The sequence below is a fragment of the Cherax quadricarinatus genome, chromosome 60 (assembly GCF_038502225.1).
Source record: "Cherax quadricarinatus isolate ZL_2023a chromosome 60, ASM3850222v1, whole genome shotgun sequence".
NCBI lineage: Eukaryota > Metazoa > Arthropoda > Malacostraca > Decapoda > Parastacidae > Cherax > Cherax quadricarinatus.
The window spans coordinates 17,235,274-17,256,444 of record NC_091351.1 but is presented as its reverse complement, the minus strand read 5'-3'; the positions used below and the strand labels follow the sequence as shown (position 1 = coordinate 17,256,444).

Sequence of the window (21,171 nt, the reverse complement as noted above, 5' to 3'; positions counted from 1 at the left end):
ACCCTCCGGGATACCGAAGAGGGATCAGAACATCCCCAGGCAATCCAGATTCCACGGTAAACTACGCCACCACCAAGAACCTCAATGGAATGGGATGGACCTCTGTACCCTTTCCGCTACCTAGGAACTAGCGTGCCTGTGGGAAAAATCCCAAAGGCCAAAAAGAGGAAGGGCAAAAGGGAGGGGTGGGGAGGAGGAGAAGGAAAGGAAAAAGGGGAGGATGGGATAGGGATAGAGAAGGGGGGATTGGGGGGTAATTAGGTTCAGTCTGAGGAAGGGGACCGACAGGTCTAATTCCTCAGACCAAGAGCCTCTTCACCATGCCAAGGAGCCCCCCTAGAGAGGGGAAAGTGCAGAGCCTGCACTCTGAAGGAGGTGTGGAGATGTTACAGTCATATAAACTGTGATGTCAGCATACTTCTGGCAAGACAGTGATTGAATGAATGATAGTGAAAGTGTTTCTTCTGTATTTGGGTCATCCTGCCTCAGTGGGAGAAAGTTGGTGTTATAAATAACATTTTGTTTATTAAAATTATGTATGGATAATAAATTACTAAAGCTATTTTGTTCAATTTATTAGAATCAATCTTTCTTGAAAAGAAACTGATTTTATATAATAAGGACTAGAACAACTTAGAACATGGAATTAGTGCATAGTTTTGTCTTGTACATAAGTGAGGGGCAATTAAAAAACATTTAATGCACAAGACTTTTTTAAATTTTGATAATCACAATCAATCATGCTATCATTATGAACTAATGGATTAACTTCATTATGAGTTTTCACAATATATAAAGATAAATGCTTAGAGACTAATATACATTTTTTTTTTCATATTCTCTGCACCCAGCAGTTACTGACAAAAATTTAGTCAATTTATTAAACACTGTAGTTCTTTCAAGAAATGTTTTTCTTCAAGTCTTGGCTTACTTACTTTTTTCTTCAGTCTAAAAAATCTTTGTGTCTTTCCCTCTAGTCTTGCACATGTGTGCCTGCTGAAGGCAGCTCTAATTCCACATGCTTATTCTATGTGCAACTAGAAACATCTTCACTTTAACAGCAGCCAAACAGTCATGCATAAATCTTTGGCAAATGTTTCCAGTGAATCTTCAAATTATTACTTTTAAATATTAATATTATTAAAATATATGTTCATGGAAAATGTTAAACATGAATGGCTCATTAGGTGCTGCATGGCAGAAAGAGTCCTATAGTCTGTGGAAAGAAGTACAAAGGGAAGGTTATGTGGGAAAGAAGGGAGTCAAAGGTGGCATAAGTGGGTTTACATTAAGAAGTCAGAGTGAGCCTGCATTAAAGGTGGAACTTCACAAGAGGGCAGCATCCATGATGAGGATAGTACAATAATCGAAGAGGTCCAAGGTGAAGCCTGTGACAAAGTGAATCTTCAAAGAATCTTTTTAACAAAGTTATTTAATACCTGAAGTGTGTACATACAAATACAGCATAATGCTTAGCGTGTTCCAAGAATTAATTTATCACACATATATAAATAATTAAGCATCACTGTAATAATATACTGTATTTTGTTCACTGACACTACATACTGACATATTAAACATAAACTTTTTGCATGAATATAGGTAACATGAAATATTTTACTAATATACATGTACTGGGTGTGATCATAACTGACAAATGTAACCTCTAGTAATTCTTCTACAAATATTTGCCTATTGGATCATCAAATATATAAGATAGTTTTTTTAGCAAATATTAATTACTCTCTACTGAAAATTACAAAGATAGCAATTGGACGAATGGTGAATATCTTTCACCATGAGTCATGTTGCCTTGGTGAGAGATAATCAAGTTAAAAAAAAAAAGGCTAAAAATAATTATCCAGACCATATAAAGAAAATACTATACTGATATAGCACAGTATTACTATGTTCCTCTTAAACTGGTTTGTGCATATCCCTGTTAATGATTAATATTTATTTCACATTTATATATGTACAGTATTTCAGGTTGCATTTAACCCTTTTAGCAGTGGGACACAGATGGTACAGTGAAAAAAAAAAATTGTGTAGTGTGACATCTAAACTGATGTATTTGTGCGCCTCTACAAAGACAGTAATAGTGTGAATGATGGTGAAAGTGTTTCTTTTTTTTTGGGTCACCCTGCCTCAGTGGGATGCAGCTGGGTTGTTAAAAAAAATATACATATACATTTAAACATACAAATTTTTGTAGTCCTCAAATTTGTTCCCAGCCACCATTTTATGCCTAATGTAGAGGCAGGTCTGTGCAGTGCATCACGAATAACAATTACTATGCATAATATGTAAACACAGTATGTGATAACACGCTTTGTTTACAAATCATGCATAGTCATTGTTATTCATGATGCACTGCATAGACCTGCCTCTACATTATTTTTCCTAGGCCTGACAAGGTGGCATGCTGCTTTTATGCAAGTAACTTTTTTTTTATTGAGGCATATATAAATAGCATACATGATTTTTACAGTGATCTTGAGGGCACACACGTTATGGGCACATAAAAGTAAATAACAGCATGTGTATATTTTTAACCTAGGGTAACCCAAGAAAGCCAAACAGTGTGACTTATTTCCGTGTTTTGAGACTTGTCACACCCTGTGATAATCAACTGCAATATCATAATACTTCTTCGTACATAGTGTCTCCAGGGCACACACATTATGGACACATAATACTACAGTGTATATAAAATTTTTAACCCAGGATAACCCAAGTAAGCCAAACTATGTGAATTATTTCCATGTTTTGAGAGGTCTCACACTCTTAATCAACTGTAATATCATAAGATTTCCTTCTTCAAAGTGTTAGATGACAAAATAAATCAATAGAAATAAGGGAAACAATTATTTGTATCAATTTATACTTCATATTCCATGTAGGGTTGTTAGGCTAATAATTTTCCTGTTTTGAGTACTGTAACAACTTGAAACACATCTACTACCATAAGAAACTAATGTACGGTGTTAGACATAAAAAAAATTGAAGAAACTTTTCATTGCCTTAGAACAAATTAATACTAATTGGCAACAAAGCAGCAATGTTGCTAACTGTGTCAACAAATTTAACATGCCATAAAACAACAAATTATCAGATTTTTTTGGGCGGTACTTAGAATTTCATGATTTCTCAGTGAATGTAAGTACTGCTTCATTCTTAATAAACATACCATACTACTATAAAATGGGTTTATAATGTGACTTGAAAATGATACAATCCTAAAATCTTGTAAAAACAAATATTACAAAAGGAATTGTTTATACTGTATATTTAACAATAAAATGTGCAAGTCCAAACTGCACATAAACAGGAAAACAGGCTTTGTAAACAATACTTTGGGCACAACACAATACTGGTACAATAACAGTGGTTTAATGAAATTATCGACTAGTCAGGACCAGGAGTTATTTATTGTTAATATTAATTCATTATTTTTTTTTTTTTCAACAAGTCGGCCGTCTCCCACCGAGGCAGGGTGACCCAAAAAAAAGAAAATCCCCAAAAAGAAAATACTTTCATCATCATTCAACACTTTCACCTCACTCACACATAATCACTGTTTTTGCAGAGGTGCCCAGAACACAACAGTTTAGAAGCATATACGTATAAAGATACACAACATATCCCTCCAAACTGTCAATATCCCGAAACCCCTCCTTTAGAGTGCAGGCATTGTACTTCCCATTTCCAGGACTCAAGTCTGGCTATATAAAAATAACCGGTTTCCCTGAATCCCTTCACTAAATTCATTATTAATTCATTATTAACATAAATAATTCAGGAGCTAATACCAAATAATCTGAAATTGTATTTGCTCAAACATGACCTATAAAGCCTCTTCCAAATTTACACTTGTTTTTCTACAATTGGTTAGCCAGACTTGAGTCCTGGAGGTGAGAATTACTCTGCCTGCATTCTTAAGGAGGGGCATTATGTTGCAGCTCAGATGACCCTCCAAAGTTTGGAGGGTCATTTGAACAGTGATATCTGCATATTTCTGGCAAGACAGGTATTGGATGAGTGATGGTGAGAGTTTTTTCTTTTTTCTGGGGTCACCTAACCTTGTTGGGAGATTGCTGGAGTGCTTTAAAAAAATTACAGAATTAAATTTATGTAAGGTGCTAAATCTAATATACTTTTAAATGATTTAAGCATCACCTAGGTAGAAGTAGTTGAGGACCTGAATCATCATAGGAACTCTTAACTCTTAAACTGTCCAAACGTAGATCTACGTTTTTTCAACATTTGAAAGTATGTAAAAAAACGAAGTTTTTTTTTTTTTTTTTTTTTACATTTGAAAACGTGTAAAAAAACTTTGATCTACATTTTTTTTTGTCACATTTGAAAATAAGTAAAAAAATGTAGATCTACTTTTGGAGCACTACACATGTGAACGTAGATCTGTTTGGACAGTTTAAGGGTTAAATAATGAAATGAGTTTCATCTGCTTCACACCTTCCGCTATCTCTTTGATCAACTGCTTTCTGTGGAGTTGCAAGAACTCCTAACAAGTAATTAATTTTTTTTCTCAAACAGGTTGTAAGTATACCTAAAGCCAACATTCACAGGTCTGGTTTCTCATCACCTTTACTACTTTTTACAGCCTTTGGGTTTAATAAGACAATTTCAGCCACTGAATGTATCAGAAGAGAAACATGTTTGTCACATTCAAGCCATTCCTCAGTATCTTCCTCATTACTCTCTTGAATAATTTCATGTATATCTTTGGAATACTTCATCGATTCAGCAATATCATTCCTCTCTGTTAACAGGGTTCCACATTCTATGTCGTATGTTTTTTCAGAGTAGCAGAAGTGGAATTATGTCAGGATTTTGCAAAGAATTAATTTGCATTTCTAATGCAGGTGAGACTCATTCAATATCAAAATGTCTTATGCAGAGACACATAACTGAATGAGCTCCATTTCCCATTTAACCCAATTATAAAAGAAAAGGTAAATCCAGGCACGAAATATATTGCTGAAAACCTATGTTACCCAGTTTATCTTACACAACAGAAGTTATAAACATACCATCACATATGTTGTCCTTATCCCTGATACGGTATTTTATACCTTTCTTGCACAACTTGTCAGACACTGCAACATCATGGAATCTTGGTTCAGAGGACATCTACAAGACCTTCTTCACGGCTGCTACAACTAACCCATCTCTTTGGGAAGGACCTACTTCCACTGGGGAATCCTGCCTACCAGTGACTATGCCCTCGTCTGCTGCATGTCCTTATCCACTGACGCCTATAATACCACCAGTCTTCTTGCCTTTGCTCCAGATTCTCCTCCACCACGATGCTGTGAACACTAACTCCAAGGCTGAGGGACTGATTACCTCATCTTTTGTATATAGTTCTACTGTCTTCCAATTATGTCCTAGAATCTGTATTGATAAAGCCACTGGATGGCGAAACGTCTACAATAAAGATATCCAGATGTTGCACATGTGTCTTAACTTTCATATTGTCGGTATTTTATACCTTTCTTGCACATCCCTGATACCTTGTAGAGCTAATGGGGAAATGGGGAGGATTTTTTCCTGATCCTAGCTTATTTCATCTACCACACTGAGGGATTCAAAGTTACAGTGACTCAACATGAGTCAAATGCAGGGTGGCATTAGGCCTCTACAGTGAAAGATGCCTCCCTCAGCTAGTGTTCAGGCTGTAGCTGGTTAATATAATTATAGCAAACTCTTACCTAACCTTTGTTTTGGGTTCAAAACTCTCAAACTCTGCAAGATGTAACTATATTACCCCCATCCATTCTTTAACTAAGCTACTTGTGCACTCTTCCACTATTCTTTGAGCCTCTCCTATATGCCACTTCCTTAAAAACTTTCATGTGGCAATTTTTCCTCCCTTACCATTATTTATACTCCATTTTTCCTTTTCCATCTAGACGGTAATTAATTGTAGGTGCTACATGACAATGTAATTGACAATGTAATATCCGTCACTCTGTATTATAACAAGGAATCCCTATACAGGCGGGCCCCACTTTACAGTGTTTCGCTTTAGTGTTTTGCTAATGAAGCAGTTTTCAATTATACTCATTCTTCATTTATTCAGACTTCCTACAATACATATATTCACCACTCACTCTAAGCTAAAGATGAAAATATTTTAAGGTAAGTAATGTGTGCACTGTATATTAATTTTTTAGGCCTAACTCTATAGTGTAAACATGTTATCATTTGAAAGTGGGGGAAAAAAAAAAAAAAAAAAAAAAAAAGGGTTATGTTTCACTTTTCAGCAGTAACCCTGAACCTAACCTGTGAGACCCACCTGTATATCAATATTAATGATGCAATTCTTCCATCTGTCATACAAATATGCTTAGAACCAAATTTAAATTAATTTTGATGTAGTAATTAGAGTTAGAGATTAGTTTATCAAGACATATATAATGATAACAGATTTGAAAACCAAGTTACATTTGTAATTGCAGAAAACACTGCTTTAATCCAACAACACTGCTTCACTCAGAAATGTGTGAGCATTTGATATGCTTTTAACACAATAACACATTCATTTATTTTTAGTACTAATTATAGTTAAATTAATTCATTATAAAAAACCTTTCTCTTTGGAAGAAACACAGGATAAAATAATTATACTGAGTATAAAAAATTAGGCAGAGCAGCACTGAAATGTATATGCCCAATATAAACTCTTAACAAGCTGGGTTCCAGATCAGTGAGTGCCTTACTATGTTGTGGAACTGGAGAATGCACAATCATTCAATGAATACATCTTCAACTAATAATTGTAACCTTACACAGAACCAATTTTTGCTACAATATCCACATAATTTTATTTATGCCTAAAATTAAAAAAAATAAAATTAAAATGTTTTACAAGAAATACCTTGCAAATTAAAAAATACTTTCAAAAAGTGAATTAGATGTTGAATCATATGACACTCAAAGTGTCTGCTATTAATTTGAACCTTAATTAATTTACTAGCTACATCCCTCACAAATGCCATATTAATTACAACACATTACTGAACCAATAAGTTAAAGGAAAAATACAGGTCATGCTGTTAAACCTAGGAAGATGCTAAATGGTCAGCTCTGAGGTGGTACAGTAGTTACACCATGCCTATTTATTTACAAGCAACAGAGGCAGTAACACACCACTATACATCACTCTAGAGTCTGAGAATACACACTGTTCATCCTCTGACATGCATTTATCATCCAAAATATATAAATATTCTCCATGGGGAAGTGGAACAGAATTCTTCCTCCATAAGCCATGCGTGTCGTAACAGCAACTAAAATGCCAGGAGCAAGGGGCTAGTAACCCCTTCTCCTGAATGTATTACTAAATGTAAAAGGAGAAACTTTTGTTTTTCCTTTCAGGCCACTCTGCCTCAGTGTGATATGGCCAGTGCATTGAAAGAAGATATATGAATATGCAAAAGCTATTTCTGAGGAAACAAGAGTGAGCGAGCAGGATAGAATGTGGTGTAGATGCTAGTATGAAACAACACATATCTCACTCATTTTCATGTACTTATTATAAAATAAAATCAGCAGGGATAGCTAAATGTGAAAAATAAAAAACTATTTCTGAGGACACTTGAATGTTTATAATTAGCACTCCACTGTTAATATTAGAAGCAACATTAATACCAAATTATTACAGGAAACCAAAAATCTGTGATTTACAGATATGCTTCAAGGATGCTTCCATCCTGTAAACCATTTAATGAATAAATAGCTATGATAGAGGTGCTTGATATAAATGTGCTGTAGTGCTTCTTTTTGATTATAATAATAACTGACAAAAATGTTAAGTTCTTTTCTACTGTGAGGAAAACATGTTATATAGATGGGAAGGAAACTGCGTGCTCACATTCCTGTTCCACTTGCTAACTCCGTCTCTCACAAGTCACTGAGTGGACACTACTAGACACGTGAGCCCTGAGCATGGCGCAAAATTAAACTTTCACCTATTTCTTCCTAGTGGACTTGGCACTTTTAATGAATAAATGTACTCTACTGTATGCACTATATAGTAGTATTCTTCTGAGGACACAAGAGATGAAAATGTGAGGGAACTGGATAGACTAGTTGCTGGGCTGAGGGAATGCAGCAAATATCAAGGAACTATACAAACCCTACTGCTATAATCCTGGAGACACTCTCAGACTAACTAAACTTTGCATTTTCCCAAGTAAATTAAAAATTAATACATGTAGATTTAAAATGAGTATCTAAATGAAAACCACATACTAGGAAATGCTGCTGATTACTGTGAATGTATGATAATTCAAGTTTAACTTTACCTTCAACTGTTAGTTAGATTAATTGGTCTCTGTTTTATAGAACCTCAATAAAGAAGCTAAAGTTGCACATATCTTCAGACAGTAATTAAACTATAATGATTTATTATAAAATTCCTTTGTTCAGATTTCAATACTGGTGAACATAAACTAGTTTATTTTACTCAGAATTTATGGTACATACAGAAATTTAAGCTTTACAGCACTGACCTTTCAAATATCACTTAGATATGAGGAATACAAGTATATGTACATCATACTTAAAAACTACCTTAAAAGTCACAAGCCAGGTTCTGTATAGCAGGTACACACTATAAGCTCAAATATAGATTATACAATAATACTAACTTATACCCTAAAGTCTTTCATTTACTGAGTGGCTACTTGCCTTCATTAACGTGTTTACCTCATGCAACACAAAACCTGCCAAGAAGTATCTACAATATACATAGATACAAATACAGTAGTTGTTTTCTCTGTATATCTCGAGATATCTTCTCTTCTTGTCCATGCTGAACACATTTTTTAATCATAGACAAAAAATGATATTCTGAGGGAAAACTATTTAAACTTGTGTACACTAACAGTTCACTAAAATAAAATAAAAAATATAATATTGTTTCAAATAATAAATAAAAAGTTTCTCACTGAACATTTAACTTATTCAATAAATATTATTTTCTAAAAGAAGTCTTGTGCATGCAAGAGAAACCATCAAGAAACATTATAATCTTCAACATGTATATGAAAACTGTACTATGTATTAGGGGAATGAATTTATAAGAATAAAATGTGTAACTATTGTGGTAAGCTATAATTTTGTGACCCAAAAAACTTTATTAGTTTGGAACTGAATAAGACAGAAAATTGTTCTGAGTGCTTCACTTTTTAGGGATATTTGCTATCATTGGACAATGAATAACATGGTGGATATTTAACATGTTAAAGAAGCAATACTGATAACCTGGTATTCCATGCACATTCTACAACTGTAATAAATATAAAATATTTTATGCTTTGCCTATTATCAAAGGAACATCCATTGGGGTGCGTGGAAAGTCAAGCTTAGGGCAATTCTGGAAGAGTGCAGCACGGTCCTGGCCCTCGCCTTTCTTTACCCAGTGTCCATAAACACGGAAAGCGCAGTTATCGATTACCTGTTTATAAGAAAATTATGTATGAATTTAACCAACTAGGCCAGGTTAATATTAATATATAATTAATAGGAGAGGCTCTAGAATGGGTAGGAGATGTCTAGGACCACGTTTTTACATTGAAGTATACAAGCGAACAATATTTAGACAAAGGTAGGGAAGTTTTCGTTGCATTTATGGATTTAGAAAAGGCATATGATAGGGTGGATAAGGAATCAATGTAGTAGATGATACAATGATATGGAATAGGTAGTAAGTTACTAAATGCTGTAAAGAGTTTTTATGAGGATAATGAGGCTTAGGTTAGAGTGTATAGGCATGGTGAGGCTGCAAATTCAGACAAAAAACCAGCTGAAAAATATGTGAAGGGCTTTAACCCTTTGAGGGTCGACAGGCCCTCTCCGAAACTCGTTCTCAGGGTCGGCCAAATTTAAAAAAAAAAAAAAAAAAATTATTTTCTCTTATGAAAAGATAGAGAATCTTTTCCCGATCATAAAGACACCAAAAGTTTGAAATTTTATAGAAAACTTACGGAATTATGCTCTCGCAAAGTTAGCGATCTTGGCGATGTTTACGCATCGGCGATTTTGCCCACTTTGAGCCCCATTTTCGGCCAATTTCACTGTACTAGTCGACAAAAAACATGAATATTTCGCTAGAACTCCATTTTTTCTATCGAATGGGTGCAAGAAACCACCCATTTATAAATTCAACTATCCAGTACAGTGGTCAGAATTTAGCAATTTTGTCAATTTCACACAAATTTCAAAAGATGCCAATTTCCGAATAGGGTCCAGAATAAACAAGAAAGACATTCCTGGCACTAAAATGACATTTCCTCTAGTCATTAGTCACGTCTCAAGGGCCCTCTTATATTCTTTTGCTTTCCACTTTGAATATTTATTCTCACAAAAAATATAAGATTTACTGTTATGCAGACTACTGCATTAGTGTAAAAAATGGTATAAATATTATTGGTGCACTTGTAAAAGAATATTAGACTCACCAGTTGACGTGTATTGCACGCTTGGCACGATTTGTTTACTTTTGAAGTTTGGTAAAAATCGAACATTTCTGCTACTTTGAGCTCAATTTCAAGGCACCTTTCATTGTAAAACCAGTCAAAATCATCTCAATTTCTGTAATATGTCTTCCATTCTATAAAATGAGACCAAGAAAACTAGAATACAACAATAAATACCATACGAAAATACACTGCAAAGTCGCTGATTTATTAAAAAAAAATGGTCAAAGTTTTTTTTTTCTCATTATGCACTGTGTGCTGCAGGATTTTTTTTAGACTGTGCACACTGACCATATAGACCCATTCTTTCATATGAAGGCCTACCAGCTTTCTCCCACTAGATTTGAGGCCGCTAGAATTTATGAGTACTAGTACGTCAAAAACCCCTACGCGTAAAACGTACTAGTACGACCAAAACCCTCAAAGGGTTAAGGAATACATAGAGACTGAAAACTTAAAACCTGAACAAGTGTTTAATTGTGACAAAACAGGCCTGTTTTGGAAGAAAATGCCAAACAGAACCTACATTACTCAGGAGGAAAAGGCACTCCCAGGACATAAGCCTATGAAAGACAGGCTGACATTAATGTTGTGTAGTAATGCTAATGATGATTGCAAAGTGAAGCCTTTACTGGTGTATCACTCTGAAACTCCAAGAGTGTTCAGGAAAAACAATATCGTCAAGGGTAATTTGTGTGTGCTGTGGAGATCAAACAGTAAGGCATGGGCCACCAGGGAACTTTTCTAGGACTGGTTTTATGGTGTGTATGGCCCCACTGTGACAAAATACCTCCAGGAAAAGAAATTGTCACTCAAATGCCTCCTGGTAATGGACAATGCTCCTGTTCATCCTCACGACTTGCAAGAGGAAACTGCAGAGGAGTTTGGTTTTGTTAAAGTTAAGTTTTTGCCTCCTAATACCACTCCTCTCCTCCAGCCCATAGACCAGCAAGTCATTTCAAACTTCAAAAAACTCTACACAAAAGCAGTGTTTCAAAAGTGCTTTGAAGTGACCTCAGACACTCGATTGACCCTAAGAGAGTTTGGAAAGATCACTTCAATATCCTCAGTTGCATAAACCTTATAGGTAAGGCTTGGTAGGGAGTGACTTGGTGGACTCTGAACTCTGCTTGGAGGAAACTGTGGCCACAATGTGTACAAGAAAGGGATTTTGAAGGGTTTGGAGCCTATGCCAGTAGTGGAAGATACTGTGTCATTGGGGAAGTCCTTGGGGTTTGAGGTTTGTGGCGAGGATGTGGAAGAGTTGGTGCAGAACCATGACGAAGAACTAACCACTGCAGACCTGCAAGAGCTTCAGGTGCAACAGCAACAGATCACATCTCAGGAATGTTCATCAGGGCAGGAGGAAGAGAGACGGAGGAAGATGACTTTGTCAAGGATTCAGGGAAATGTGTTCAATATTTACAAAGGTGCAGGCATTTATAGATGAATTTTATCCTGTTACAGAAGTTGCAAGCCGTATTGGCAACATGTACAATGACACTCTTGTGTCCCATTTTAGGGAAATCCTAAGGGCGCGTGAGAAACAGAGCTCTCTGGACAGATTTTTAGTGTGACAGGGGTCCAGTGACTCTCAAGCTGGTCCTAGTGGCATTAAAAAACCAAGAAGGGAGGTAACCCCACCAAAGGACTTAGTACCTCAAGTCTTTATGGAAGGGGATTCCCCTTCCAAACAATAAAACACCTGCATTATCTTCCCTCCTACTGTCTCATCACTCATCAACAACTCCACAATAAAGGTAAGTGGCATTTAATTATTGTTTATTTTGCATGTCCCATTAGTTTTTGTGTAGGGAAATGTATATTTCATGTAAAAAAAAATTATTCTGTTTAATACTTTTGGGTGTCTGGAATGGATTAATTCTATTTCCATTATTTCTTATGGGGAAAATTAATTTGACTAACGGCAAATTTAACTAATGGCTAGCTCTCTGGAACGGATTAATGCCATTGGTCAAGGGTCCACTGTGTATATATATATATATATATATATATATATATATATCTCTATATATCTATATATATATATATACACACACACACACACACACACAGGAAGAAGTGAAGAGGCTTCTGAGTGAGCTAGATACCTCAAAGGCAATGGGGCCAGATAACATCTCCCCATGGGTATTGAGAGAGGGAGCAGAGGCGCTATGTGTACCCCTAACAACAATATTCAATACATCTATCGAAACAGGGAGATTGCCTGAGGCATGGAAGACAGCAAATGTAGTCCCAATCTTTAAAAAAGGAGACAGACATGAAGCATTAAACTACAGACCAGTGTCACTGACATGTATAGTATGCAAAATCATGGAGAAGATTATCAGGAGAAGAGTGGTGGAACACCTAGAAAGGAACGATCTCATCAACAGCAGCCAACATGGTTTCAGGGACGGGAAATCCTGTGTCACAAACCTACTGGAGTTCTATGACATGGTGACAGCAGTAAGACAAGAGAGAGAGGGGTGGGTGGATTGCATTTTCTTGGACTGCAAGAAGGCGTTTGACACAGTTCCACACAAGAGATTGGTGCAAACACTGGAGGACCAAGCAGGGATAACAGGGAAGGCACTACAATGGATCAGGGAATACTTGTCAGGAAGACAGCAGCGAGTCATGGTACGTGGCGAGGTGTCAGAGTGGGCACCTGTGACCAGCGGGGTCCCGCAGGGGTCAGTCCTAGGACCAGTGCTGTTTCTGGTATTTGTGAACGACATGACGGAAGGAATAGACTCTGAGGTGTCCCTGTTTGCAGATGACATGAAGTTGATGAGAAGAATTCACTCGATCGAAGACCAGGCAGAACTACAAAGGGATCTGGACAGGCTGCAGACCTGGTCCAGCAATTGGCTCCTGGAGTTCAATCCCACCAAGTGCAAAGTCATGAAGATCGGGGAAGGGCAAAGAAGGCCGCAGACGGAGTACAGTCTAGGGGGTCAGAGACTACAAACCTCACTCAAGGAAAAAGATCTTGGGGTGAGTATAACACCAGGCACATCTCCTGAAGCGCACATCAACCAAATAACTGCTGCAGCATATGGGCGCCTAGCAAACCTCAGAACAGCATTCCGACATCTTAATAAGGAATCGTTCAGGACCCTGTACACCGTGTACGTTAGGCCCATATTGGAGTATGCGGCACCAGTTTGGAACCCACACCTAGCCAAGCACGTGAAGAAACTAGAGAAAGTGCAAAGGTTCGCAACAAGACTAGTCCCAGAGCTAAGAGGTATGTCCTACGAGGAGAGGTTAAGGGAAATCAACCTGACGACACTGGAGGACAGGAGAGATAGGGGGGACATGATAACGACATACAAAATACTGAGAGGAATTGACAAGGTGGACAAAGACAGGATGTTCCAGAGATTGGACACAGTAACAAGGGGACACAGTTGGAAGCTGAAGACACAGATGAATCACAGGGATGTTAGGAAGTATTTCTTCAGCTACAGAGTAGTCAGTAAGTGGAATAGTTTGGGAAGCGATGTAGTGGAGGCAGGATCCATACATAGCTTTAAGCAGAGGTATGATAAAGCTCACGGCTCAGGGAGAGTGACCTAGTAGCGATCAGTGAAGAGGCGGGGCCAGGAGCTCGGACTCGACCCCCGCAACCTCAACTAGGTGAGTACAACTAGGTGAGTACAGATTTATCAGGTAAGCATTGGCTACAGAGGTAAATCAGTTGATGTGAGCCTCTGGCAATATGATAAGCATTTGCTTACTCCCAGGTCCTTTTCTGTAAGTAAAGTTTGCAGCCTCTGTTCCTCCCCTGAGTCTATACTCTGTATCAGGTTTTCTACTTCCTTCCCCAATCTTCATAAACTTGCACCTGCTGGGGTTGTATTTAAGCAACCAACCCTATAGTTAGTCTAAATCCATTTGCAGCCTTTTCCCAACATCACCAGTTAGTATTCTCTATTCTCCTCATTAGTTTTACACCATTAGTGAATAGAGATTCACGGTCCTAATACTGATCCTTGTGGTACACTCCTTGTCACTCTTCCCCATTCTGACATCTCTTCCTGGACAATCACTCTTTGTGTGTGTACCCAACTATATTTAGTTGCAAGGGTCGAATCTTAGCTCCTGGCTCCACCTTTCAAGTTGCCATTTGCCAGATTTGCTCTCTCCTAGCCTCATGGGTCCTATCATATCAATACTGAAAACTATTTATGAAATCTGCTTCCATTTATTCATTGAGGTCATTCCACTTCCTGACCACCTTGAGAATGAAGAAATGCTTCCTGGTATTCCTGTGCTTTTAGCTTCTAGCTGTGTTCCCGAGATTCAGATTACTTATTAAGGTTAGGGGACAAAATTGGGTAAGTAAAAGAAGGAAATAAAGAGTGAACATCGAGAGAGCAAAGTAATGAGAGTAAGAGAAAGTCTAGGCAATGAAAGAGTGAATATCAGATTGGAGGAAGGGAGTATGGAGGAAGTGGGTCTATGAAAGATGAGAAAGTCATAATTATGCTCAACAATACAATCATAAATAAACTACTAGTACAGTGTTGGTGCTCTAATAGCTTACAAACACAAAAGTTAAATATTTTTATTTTAATTAAAAGTTAAAAATTTACTATAACCTAAAATATTGCATATTTGTAGGATTTAGAATGAAAAACTTGATTAAGAGTATTATATAAATGGTGTAGAAAATTGACAAGTTTGAGGTAATCAGTCCCTTTTATCAAGACTGATGGACAATACACATCATGTCCAGGCTGAGGGACTGATTACCTCCAACTCCTCATCTTTCAGCTCTTCTCTGTATTGGACTGAAGAAGACACTGACTGGCAAAACATTTCCACAATGAAGATACCTAAATGTTGTACAAGCATTTCATTCATAACTTTGTCAAGAGGATGTAAAACCAACAAGCTTATAAAAGACACTATGAGAGAATGGGAACATTTATTGAGATGTTATGCAAAGAGAACAAGCTGTCTCATGTCTATGGAGAGTATATGGTAAGCATAGTTACATATAGTTGGCAGAAGGTGACATGGAGTTGTGAAGTGTGAATCTGACCATGTGAGTATTGTGTGCTGAGAAGCATATGACCAAGAGGTCCTGCTAATGGGAAATTTTCCTGATTCTGAGTGATTCTGAATGCAGATTCAAGTAGTTTTCTTTTATTCCTTTCTTTTTCTCTGATAAATATATTTGTCCCAGGTCAGTCCATATACTGTGAAGCCATGTTGCTATATAAAACACAGGTGTTGTTGGTGTTATTGATGTGGCAAATATATCTGTGGTCACATGTGTGTGTAGATAAATGCCAAGTTGTCACACCCAGATACACTGTATTACAACTGCTACAAGGGATGGTGTAGCTACCTACATCCTCCTTTTGGCTGGCACTAACTCTCTTAACCATGGTAATATCTTTGATAGTAATGTAGGTAATTGTCTAAAGTTTGCCACAAGGATACCTAAACTTCACCAAAACATTGACATCATTACAAAGAACTATCATTTTCAAGACTTAATTCCAAAAGGGTTAGAGGTTAGGAACACTTTACTCAAATGCATTTTTGTCCACTTTGAAGCAAATTTTAGACCAATTCCATTGTTAATATGCCTTCTGTTCTACTGGCTGAGCACAAGACTCTGCTTACTTAACCCTTTCACTGTTGAGACCCCTTATCCTGAACTCACTCTCAGTGTCAAAGAATTTAACCCTTTGGGGGTCGAAAGGTCCTCTCAGACTTGTTCTCAGGGTCGGCCAAATTTAAAAAAAAAAAAAAAAATTTCTTATGAAAAGATAGAGAATCTTTTCCCGATCATAATGACACCAAAAGTATGAAATCTGATGGAAAACTTACGGAATTATGCTCTCGCGAAGTTAGCGGTCTCGACGATGTTTACGCATTGGTGATTTTGCCCACTTTGAGCCCTATTTTCGGCCAATTCCAGTGTACTAGTCGACAAAAATCATAACTATTTCACTAAAACTCGATTTTTTCTATCGAATGAGTAAAAGAAATGTAGACAGCCTATACTGTCTGCACAGACAGCCTATGCTGTCTGCCAACTTAGTTCATATTTCGCATCACTAAGGTGCTGCCCTCTGGGCCAGCCCAAAGTCAGTGGGACACTGGTCCCACTCTCTCTCTCTCAGCGGCCTGGCAGCAAGACACAAGGCCTACTAGTTCTCCCTCGTGGGCATGGCCCTTCCCGGGCCATGGGCACAACACACAAGCCTGTGTACCCACCATGACTTTACAAATAAAGTAAGAAGCCTCCGAAGACATTTATCATTCACTCACCTGCTATCAGCATTACCAATAATTTGTTTCACATTGGTAGCAGCGGTGGTCACAGCAGTTGTGTTTGCCCAGAGAAAGGAAGGAAGGGATGAAGTCATCTTCACTTTATCACCCTATACAACAAGCATCCATCTCTCAACGAGTTATCCTGATGTCACGTCTGCATGTTTCAGCATCCAGACACAGGTACAAGCAGGATCTAGCCGAAATTTGCCGAATTTCTTCAAGAATTGTAAGTGGCGTCCCAGTGACTCCACACTACAGCGTCCCACGCTGTTTCTCAAGTCACATGCTCAGCATCGCTTGTATGTTGCTGTTGTTGTTCAGCTCAGTACAGCTATTTCAGCAAGCCAGAGGTGAGTTTTGTGATGATTTCTGCATCCAGTGTGCGCTTCGTCGTGTTGTGGGTTTGAGAGGAGGAAGTGGCCAGATGCTCCCTCGCCATACACTCACCCATGCTCCTTGCTACCACACTACCATACACCACCACGCCATCACTCCCTCTGCTGTGTTTTCTGCTGTTTTCCGTGTGAATTCATTGCCAGAGCTGTGTATCCGAGTGCCCGAGGCCACTCGAAGCTACGTGGATCAGCATGCCAGGTAGATCAGCAAGCCACGCAGATCAGCATGCCATGTAGATCAGCAAGCCATGTGGATCAGCAAGCCACGTGGATCAGAAAGCCACGTGGATCAGCAAGCCACATGGATCACGAAGCCACATGGATCAGCAAGCCACGTAGATCAGCAAGCCACGTAGATCAGCAAGCCATGTGGATCAGCAAGCCACATGGATCAGCAAGCCATGTGGATCAGAATGCCACGTGGATCCCAACACCACGTGGGGTGTGGGCGATGTCACGTGAATCTACAAGCCACGTGGGTTACCAAGCCAGATGTCCCAGGCCTCATGCTGTGGTCTGCTGCCTGCATCACACTGACATCACTGATGCTGCTGCCTGACTTCATGGCATCACGATGTCTGCCTGACGTCACCTCAAGATGTCTGCTGATGTCAGTGCTGCTGATGTCACCTCGCGACATCATGCCTGACATCACATGTCACATCGAGTGCTTCAGTAAATATTTCAGTACTGTCGAGAAGATTGAGAGAAGATATATGTTGTGTGTTAATTAATTCCTCTCAGTCAGCTAGTTTAAGCCATGTTGTACCGCATGTACCATGGGTGTGTGTAAAGTTTTCCATGTGTCCAGTTTAGTCTGCGGCCAGACCCAGAGTAGCACCACTGTGTTACTTAGTCACCCGGTATGACCAGCACGTTTGACAGCTGATATTACTCAGCTCTGAGCATTTGAGCCCCTTTGTACAGAAAGCTCTTATGCTAGTCACTCACAGATGTTCTCCAGAATCGTACCTGCTACGATTCCCGTCGAGATTTGTTTCACTTCACCTCCAGACCTTCAGAGTGGTTATATGTAGAGAAACAAGTCTGGGGATGCTTAGACTAACCTCTGCTATAACTCCAACTGCCGAGAGAATGACGCTCGTCAAGCCGCAGTTAGCCCTGTCGGCAGGCGCTGTGTCAAACTGGTGTCAAGCTTCAGTGAGCTCCTGCACGAAGATGATGTCACTTTGACTGCTAGCTCACTCACTGCAGTCTGGTGTATGATGTTACGACTCCCAGATGTTTCACCCAGTCGTCTCTGCCACGACTCGCTCCACGACTCACTCCACGCTCGCCGGCAGTGACAGCCCAGCGACAGTACCAGTCGAGAAGTGTCCTCCTGGGTCGCTTGCCAGAAGTCCTGCCCAGTTGCCGAGTTTTGACGACGCCTCACTCGAGGGCACCAGCATGTTGTGCCCCAGGTTGAGTGAAAACCTGCAGGGACTCCTACGATGTCTGCTTCACCGTTCTAGAGGAGACCATACCCTGTTACGTCACAGCTCAGCTGCAGCGATGTCTCCTGTGTTGCAGTATCTGTCCAGACGCAGGAAGGCGCGCAGTGATGCCCCTCGACGCTCACTGCCTTTGACCACGATGTTTAGCACACCCCACATGTTTTTTGTCTTTCCTCCCTGTAAGAAGTCTTTTTTTTTCCATGTCCCTATGTACAGTGGAGCCCCGCATACCGTACGCATTGCATACTGTACAATCCGCATACTGGACGCTTTGATTGCTAAAATTTTGCCTCGCATACCGCCCAAAAACCCGCTCACCACCCTTCGTCCGAGACGCGTCCAATGTGCGGCCTGAGCCAGCCTCATATGTTCCGCCGGTGGCACTGTTTACCAGCCAGCCTCCGCGGTAACATCCAAGCATACAATCGGAATATTTCGTATTATTACAGTGTTTTCGGTGCTTTATCTGGAAAATAAGTGACCATGGGCCCCAAGAAAGCTTCTAGTTCCAACCCTACAGCAATAAGGGTGAGAATTCCAATAGAGATGAAGAAAGAGATCATTGATAAGTATGAAAGTGGAGTGCGTGTCGCCGACCTGGTCAGGTTGTACAAGAAACCCAAATCAACCATCTCTACTATTGTGGGCAACAGAAAGGCAATCAAGGAAGCTGTTCTTGCCAAAGGTTTAACTGTGTTTTCGAAACAGAGATCGCAAGTGATGGAAGATGTTGAGAGACTCTTATTGGTGTGGATAAATGAAAAACAGCTAGCAGGAGATAGCGTTTCTCAAGCGATCATAAGCGAAAAGGCTAGGAAGTTGCATCAGGATTTAATTAAAAAAATGCCTGCAACTAGTGATGATGTGAGTGAATTTAAGGCCAGCAAAGGTTGGTTTGAGAGATTTAAGAAGAGTAGTGGCATACATAGTGTGATAAGGCATGGTGAGGCTGCCAGTTCGGACCACAAAGCAGCTGAAAAATATGTGCAGGAATTCAAGGAGTACATAGACAGTGAAGGACTGAAACCTGAACAAGTGTTTAATTGTGATGAAACAGGCCTGTTTTGGAAGAAAATGCCAAGCAGGACCTACATTACTCAGGAGGAAAAGGCACTCCCAGGACATAAGCCTATGAAAGACAGGCTTACTCTGTTGATGTGTTCCAATGCTACTGGTGGTTGCAAAGTGAAGCCTTTATTAGTGTATCACTCTGAAACTCCCAGACCGTTCAGGCAAAAGAATGTCCTCAAGGAGAATTTGTGTGTGCTGTGGAGGGCAAACAGTAAGGCATAGGTCACTAGGGACTTTTTCTATGACTGGTTACACCATGCATTTGCCCCCAATGTGAAAGATTACCTAACTGAAAAGAAATTAGAACTTAAGTGCCTCCTGGTGTTAGACAATGCCCCTGGTCATCCTACAGACGTGGCAGAGCGACTTTATGGGGACATGAAATTCATTAAGGTGAAGTTTTTGCCTCCTAATACCACTCCTCTCCTGCAGCCCATGGACCAGCAGGTTATTGCAAACTTCAAAAAACTGTACACAAAAGCTCTGTTTGAAAGGTGCTTTGTAGTGACCTCAGAAACTCAACTGACTCTAAGAGACTTTTGGAGAGATCACTTTAATATCCTCAATTGTATAAACCTTATAGGTAAGGCTTGGGAGGGAGTGACTAGGAAGACCTTGAACTCTGCTTGGAAGAAACTGTGGCCAGAATGTGTAGACAAAAGGGATTTTGAAGGGTTTGAGGCTAACCCTGAGAGGATTATGCCAGTTGAGGAATCCATTGTGGCATTGGGAAAGTCCTTAGGGTTGGAGGTTAGTGGGGATGATGTGGAAGAGTTGGTGGAGGAGGACAATGAAGAACTAACCACTGATGAGCTGATAGATCAACTTCAACAGCAAGAGGCCAGACCTGAGGAAACTGGTTCGAAGGAGGGGAGAGAGAAATTGAAGAAATTGCCTACTACAAAGATTAAGGAAATCTGTGCAAAGTGGCTCGAAGTGCAAACCTTCATGGATGAAAATCACCCTCACACAGCTATTGCAAGCCGTGCTGGTGACTATTACACTGACAATGTTGTGAAACATTTTAGGGAAGTCATAAAGGAACGAGAGGTACAGGCCACTATGGACAGATATGTTGTGCGAAAGAAGTCCAGTGACTCTGAAGCTGGTCCTAGTGGCATTAAAAGAAGAAGGGAAGTAACCCCAGAAAAGGACTCGACACCTCAAGTCTTAATGGAAGGGGATTCCCCTTCTAAACACTAACACTCTCTCTCCCCTCCTCCCATCCCATCAATCATCACCAGATCTTCAATAAAAGTAAGTGTCATGTAATTGTGCATGCCTTTTTCAGTTTGTGTGTATTAAAATTAACATTTCATGTGGTAAAAAATTTTTTTTTTCATACTTTTGGGTGTCTTGCACGGATTAATTTGATTTCCATTATTTCTTATGGGGAAAATTCTTTCGCATACCGAACATTTCGCATAACAGCCAGCC

The 21,171-nt window shown here is 39.2% G+C and overlaps 1 protein-coding gene across 6 annotated transcripts in view; it reads right to left on the bottom strand.

Moving 5' to 3' along the window:
• Positions 1-560: 560 nt before the first annotated feature.
• PhKgamma (phosphorylase kinase gamma) overlaps positions 561-21,171 on the bottom strand; it is a 411,214-nt gene continuing 390,603 nt past the window's right edge. For all 6 annotated transcript variants that reach the window (XM_070097983.1, XM_070097984.1, XM_070097981.1 and 3 more), the window contains one exon: positions 561-9,487. In XM_070097983.1, the coding sequence (XP_069954084.1) occupies positions 9,341-9,487 (147 nt within the window). In that variant the 3' untranslated portion in view covers positions 561-9,340. The remainder of the gene's footprint in view (positions 9,488-21,171) is intronic.